Source organism: Glycine soja, chromosome 18, assembly GCF_004193775.1.
Source record: "Glycine soja cultivar W05 chromosome 18, ASM419377v2, whole genome shotgun sequence".
NCBI lineage: Eukaryota > Viridiplantae > Streptophyta > Magnoliopsida > Fabales > Fabaceae > Glycine > Glycine soja.
In genome coordinates, this window is record NC_041019.1 from 4,304,892 (window position 1) to 4,311,513 (window position 6,622).

At 32.9% G+C, this 6,622-nt stretch overlaps 1 protein-coding gene across 1 annotated transcript; it reads right to left on the reverse strand.

Annotated features, from left to right (window-relative positions):
• Positions 1-1,953: 1,953 nt before the first annotated feature.
• LOC114396373 (cytochrome P450 714C2-like) lies at positions 1,954-5,448 on the reverse strand. The gene is made up of 5 exons (XM_028358301.1): positions 5,102-5,448; positions 3,806-4,032; positions 3,473-3,720; positions 3,010-3,364; positions 1,954-2,582 (listed from the first exon to the last, which is right to left on the reverse strand). Exons 1-5 carry the CDS (start codon positions 5,388-5,390, stop codon positions 2,157-2,159), a joined length of 1,545 nt encoding a protein of 514 aa, XP_028214102.1. The 5' UTR covers positions 5,391-5,448; the 3' UTR covers positions 1,954-2,156.
• Between the last annotated feature and the right edge of the window lie 1,174 nt (positions 5,449-6,622).

Consider the following 6,622-nt stretch of genomic DNA (forward strand, 5'->3'; position numbering starts at 1 on the left):
AATGAAACTAATCAGGGTGCAATCCATCCTCTTAAAAAACAACCATGTGAAATTTACACCAACAAGAACGCTTGCTCAGATCTTCTTGTTCCTCCAGAGTATAATATCAGCGACGAAGCAGAAAAACCAAGTTTTACCATAAATTTAACTTTTCAGCTGTTCTGTGTAAAATGATACTGTACTTCCTAATTCACACCCTCAAACTAATTAAGGCCATGTTTGGATGAGCTTTTCCTTAAGCACTTGTAGAAGAAAAAATGTAATAAACTTCTTCCATAAGCTAAAAATAGCTTATGCACAAGTTAAAATCAACTTTAGAGAAGGTAATTGATTTCAGCTTCTCTATAGTTTATTTAACTTATGCATAAGCTAATTTTAGTTTGTGGGAGAAACTTATACCACTTATCATCTTATGTTCTTTTTCAGTAAGTAGTTATAGAGAAACTTATCTAAACATGGCCTAAGTTAACATGTTCAATGTAATTCTTGCAACACGAATGAAACTTCCAAAGCATGCCATGTATGAAGGAGTGTAAAATAAGCAGAAGAGCATACTCAGTCCAGAGCCTAAGATCACACGAAGAGACCTTTTCTGGCCAAAGAAGCGATTCTTGGCAGTGGAGTACACAAAGTATTTCTCAAACTCGGTCTCAAATTCTGAATCCTCATCATCAAGTTCTTTGTTACTGAGAAAATCAGAATCTGCAACATCTATGAATTCGGTATGTTGAGGCATTATTCATCCTCCTCCTGCTATATATGTTAGATCTTTTCCCTAACGTTGCTATAAATATAGCATAACCTGTAAACAATAACATTTCCAAAGAAAAACAATGGCGTGCATTAACAAAATCAATGTTACAAATATTCATTGCATGAACAAATGAAGAACGTTAAATCTAATGATGACAAATGCACAGACACGTATGCATGCATGGATAAATTGTTTAGCATGTAATGTAGGTAAGAGAATTTGCATTTACGTACACACATTTAAAGTATATATATGATGAAATTAATAGTTTCTTACAATCATGGATCAATGACCAGTAGAGTTTTTTATCCTTTTAGAGCTTTCTTCTTTTCGAGAATATATGGATTCGATTTGGAGAAAATCTGCTTTTTACCTCTGCTATCTGTTACATATCTCAGAGAACCTACACAACGAAATCGACCCCTTAATATTCTCATGAAAGCAACCACGAGTTAAAACCACATATTATTTTCCTTTTTTTTCAGTTTTCAATTATCTTATTTTTTTTAAAGAAATTGTTATGCATATCAAGTAAATGGATTTATCCATAATTAAATGTTTATTTTTATATAATTAATATTTTAGTCTATGTATCACACAAGATAAAAGTTTATTTTTATATAATCAAAATTTATAATAAATCTATAATTTTAATATAGATTTTTCTTTTGTATTTTCTTTTATTTAGTTGAAGTAAAATTGAAAAACAAAGAAGAGAAAAGTTCATTTATAGAAATAAAAATTCATTCATTTTTTTTCCTCTCTTTTTATCTTCTGTTCAAATCAAATTTTAAAACTTTCTTCCTCATTATTTTTTTTAACTTCTCTTAGATGTCAATTAGTTCTAAAGATAGAATCTATCAATTTACAGCTGGAACAATTCTAATTTTCTTATATAATTCTATTTTTTTTCCTTGTCTCATACCCGCAGTCCTTTTAGTAACATATAGTCCTTGTTGCACAAACTTCTTCTCCTTGATAAATGGCCGAATTTTGGTTTTGGTTTTTAGCAGAACTGTGCATTAAATTATTGTACACCATTACTCATCATCGTATCATGTCAAAGCATCTCTTTATAATTTCTTTGGTTCACATAAATACTGAGTTCATCTGTTCAGTAAAACTACGAAAGAAATTTCACAGAGTGCATGGAATAAATCTGTCTTCAGATGTAACAAACAGTGCAAGTGCTAGAAGCATAATGATGAGTGTTGAGTTCTTTTTATTGCTTATTTTTGACATATGGAAATAGGAAACTAGTGAAACAATATTATACAATTCATTGGGGGTGTGAGTGCATCCCCTGCATTAAGGAAGCCTTAATTTGCTATATAAAATTTCACACATCATAACAAACTCTATCATTTATCTCTTCATATAACTACTACTCTCAAGGAACAACTCATAGTTTTTTCACCAAGAGATGGACTCCATGCTCAGGCTCTATGAGCAACCTAAGAGTAGGCGAATGAACGTATCGTGGAGAGAGGGAGAAAGTGAATTTGGACAAGATGAGAGCTACCAGCATCTTAAGTTCAACCATAGCCAAATTCTGTCCAAGACACACTCGTGGACCAACGCCAAAGGGCATGTACATGTGTGGCAACTTACAAGCACCTATGGTTCCATTGGCAAATCTTTCTGGGTTGAATTTGTTGGCATCATCTCCCCAGATATCTGGATCTGTATGCAAAGTTACTACCATTATCCAAAGGTTAAAACCCTTGGGGACATCAATGTTACCAAATTTCATGTCCTTGAAGGCTTGCCTTGACACCACAGCTACAGGGGGATAAAGGCGCAATGATTCATGAATAACCATTGTTAGCTGCCACAACAAATGCTAGTTATGGTTGGTGGTATTTTGAAAGTCTCAATATCTTCAGAAAATGTCACTATATAAAAAAAAATAATTTCTTAATGGAAAAAAATGTTAGGCATTAGAATTGCCTCCATCAGTATAGCATCTATTGCTTTATCTATTGGAAATCAAATTGTTAGTATAGACATTGTGAGTTTATACTTATAATATTATGCATTATTCTGATATTTGATGTACTTAACATATATCAATTTTTTATACTAACAGAAATTGTCTATTAGTATGATGTATCAAACTGTTAGTATAAACCAAGTATATATATTCACACTTTAATTCCTGTTACACAAATGCTATATCAATGTGGAGGCCAATTCAAATGTGATCCTATTTGTATATGATTTTTTTGTGGTGTATGCTGCTTAATGATACTTACCTGCTTCATCTTACAAAGCATATTAAAATCTGGGATACTACCCCTGCAAATTTCTAGCACCTCAGTCCGAACACGGTCATGCCAATTTTGATTTGAGGCCAGCAACATCAGGCACCATGTAGCTGCAACTGCAGTTGTCTCATAGCCTGCCAAGTATATATTCTTGCAGTTGTCAACAATAAATCGGTCAATGGCCTCTTGACTTGTATTACTATTCCTAGCACCTTCAAGAACCATTTGCAGCAAGTGCTTCTCAAAACTAGTTTCTTTTCTTTCCTTCACCCCCTGTAGTATCAATTTTTTCACCTCCTTTTCTAATTTCCATGCTTCTCTATTGGTCTTTGTTGGAAGGTATCTGTAACATCATGTGCAAATGAATTAATTGTATACCGAAAAATTGAAGGCACAATATCACAATAAGTAATTCAGGTGCTATAAATTTTTAAAAGGAAAAATTTTGTACCTCATGCCAGGGATCCCAATAGAAACATTTTTCCAGGACATGATCTCTTGGAGAGCTCCAAGTTTCAAGAAAATTTCTTCCCCCTTGGAATAATTGCTTCCAAAACATGCTCTTGAAATAACATCCCCAGAGAAATTTCTCATGTACTCATCAATTTTTATGTCAGCAACTCCACCTTCTGCTTCTGTTCTACTTTTCCACAAGTTTAGCAGAGATATAGCAGACTCACTAATTATATTCATCATTCCCTTTGCAGCACATACAAAAAAATTTATTGCAAGTTAAGAGCCAATGTAACTAAGTATCATCAAGCAAGCTGAAAACCTTATATACCTTAACCTTTTCCATGTATAGTTCTGGAGCTAGGATCTTTCTTTGATGCACCCATGTAGTTCCATTTGAAGTTAAAACACCTTGACCCAGCAAAGGCCCTAGTTGTTTCTGTTGATATGAAGGCTTCCCCAAGTCCAAGGATGTGCATGTGGTGATATCTCTCACTATGTCAGGTTGACTCACACACAGTATTTGTCTGTTTCCAAGAGAAAACATGAACACTTGACCTGCTTACACAAGATATTAGAAGCATGGTAATTCTCAAATCAATCAATGTACTATTTGCAACATCAGTGTACAAATTAGTCCACTCACAAGCAGAAGGTGAGAAATCAAACAGTTCAAGACTATAATTTTGGAAATTAAAGAAACACATGCTACTTTACAGGCTCCATGAACATAATTTTGCAGGTAGGGAAGTAAATACACTAATACAAAGTTCTCTGGTCACGTATTACGTGCTTGTGAACTAAATATACATGCAAGAAAAATGGAAGCAACATACGGCATGTTTATATTTCTGTCACGTTCAGTTGTCACGAATTCCGAATTGTTGTTTTGTGAGAAGTAACAATTTGTTACTTTTGACAGAACAGCCGTTTGAAGTCCCTCAATTGTTAAAACAAACTCACACACACACACTTTCGAACACACTTTTTATCAGTTGAAATTTATTAGAATTCACAAAATCTTATTTTGGTCTCACATCTTATTTAATGAATCTCTTTCATAATTTTGTAATTTTTAATAAATTTTAACTAACTGTAAAGACTAGAAAGAGTGTGTTGCTAGCACTTCTCTACATATAATAGGTACAGATTATCAATAACATAACATCCCCATGATATTAGTAGGTGTGTGTATAAGTGGATATATATAAGAGCAGGAGCAGCATTAGATATCATATACCCCTTAAAATTTATGTAATTACCCCTTTAATTGGATATGCAAGGCGAGTCCTGGCACAACGATAAAGTTGTGCCTTGGTGATTGGTTGCCATGGACTCAAATCCGGAAACAACCTCTTTGCATATGCAAGGGTAAGACTGTGTACAATGACCCTCTCCCATTCCTTCACATAACGAGGAGCCTTTGGACATTGAGGCACGTTAGTTTCTACCCCTTTAATTGGAGAGTAGTTGAACAATGCATTCCTATCCAACTTAGTACCCAACCAAATTGAAAATTTAATGCAGAAGGTAAATGCTTGCGGTTTTTTCTGTTCATGATACTCAAATTGGGTAATCATATGTGATGCAGCAGTTAATAACTTTATATAAAGAGATTGAAGCATACCATACTGTTCCTTCCATTTATCAAACAATGGAAGGATAACAGAAGCACAGTTGTGAGAGACAGGGATTTCAAAAGAAGGAGAATTTGAAGTGGTAGACCGAGCTTTCTTTATGTCCACAATATTTCCTAGCAGTATAGTTGGAGGTGGACCACTGATACCTTGCTTCATTAGCTTAGAGCGAAGCCTATTTGGGTTCTCCACCAAGGAAGTGTATAAACGACACAACAATCCAACAAAACCAAGAAATACAATGGACATGAAAAACTGGGAATCAAGTTGGAGCTGCATGCTCAAAGAACACTATTCTCTCTAGACTCAAATCACATGCAAACTCTACTGTGTTGGGTTTGAAAACAAATGTATGTAACATTCTCCAATCTTATGGAACATTAGTCATTATTAATTATATTATGGTAATAGTAGTAGTCCGTGGAAGTAGTTGGCTGGAACCAGCTCAGCTAAAATAAATAAATAAATAATTAATTAAGTTTTTATCCCTTCGATTTTTTTGAAATTTATTTTTTAGTTCATAAACCAAAATTTAACTAGTCAAAGTTTCTAAATTTTAAAAAATTTCAGTTTTTAGTCTCTAAACAAAAGTTTGAATCCATTATTTTTTTATTTAATGTGATTTTAAAGATTAAAAACCAATTTTTTTAAAAGTTTAGTGACTAAAAATCTTAATAAAAAAAGTCAAGAAATCTTAACTGTAACATCCCATTTTTTTAAAATAAATTAAAAAGGATTTTATTTAAAAAATAAATAAAGTTTTTAAAAAAATAATAAGATTTTTATAATTAAACAAATAAGGAAAAATAATTTTATTAATTAAAATAATGACTTTAAGGTAAATAAATTAAATATGTGGTTTTCGAAAATAAAAATAATGTTTTATTTATTCATTTGATAGGGAGTAAAATAGAGTTCATTTTATAAAATAATTAAATAAAGAAAAAATAGAGTAAATAATAGGCTTAGAGTACCTAGAGTACCTAGTTCATCTACACTTTCTAAGCTCTATCTTCTTGTAGGTTCTCCTTTCTCCTCCTCCAAAAATTCTCTCTTTTCTCGTATACACCCAAATATATCTCAGTAAAACTACGATCTTGAACTCGTTAACCGTTGGATCATCCTGAAATTTGGACAGTACCTTTGGAACTCATTTTTGCACATTTTTACCGTTAGGATTTGCAAAATAATATCTTTTGAGAGAGAAATTAACCTTGCATGGAGACAGTAAAATTGATACTCTAATTCATTCTCTTTCTCTCTAACGCTTTGAAATCCTAGCAGCGCAATCAAAGGAAAAACTTGAGTAATCTTAGAGAACTGCTAGAGACGTCTCTATCATTGTCAGACTACACACGTGAACCCACTTAGAGGTAATGAATGAGTTTATTGCAATTGAGATTAGAATGAACATGTGTAGAGATCCTTAGGCGCATGTTAACTCATTAACAAGTGCACCAATTCGTCCAAATAATATTTTAAAATGGTAAGACCGAGTATCAATTCCACAT

Bases quoted from the DNA above. Each gene is read 5' to 3' on its own strand.
- LOC114396373 (XM_028358301.1), bottom strand. From the start codon at position 5,390: ATGCAGCTCCAACTTGATTCCCAGTTTTTCATGTCCATTGTATTTCTT. The intron at 4,033-5,101 runs GTATGCTTCAAT...TTGTGTAAGCAG, and splicing joins TAAATGGAAGGAACAGTATG to GTCAAGTGTTCATGTTTTCT. The intron at 3,365-3,472 runs GTACAAAATTTT...ATGATGTTACAG, and splicing joins ATTGGGATCCCTGGCATGAG to ATACCTTCCAACAAAGACCA.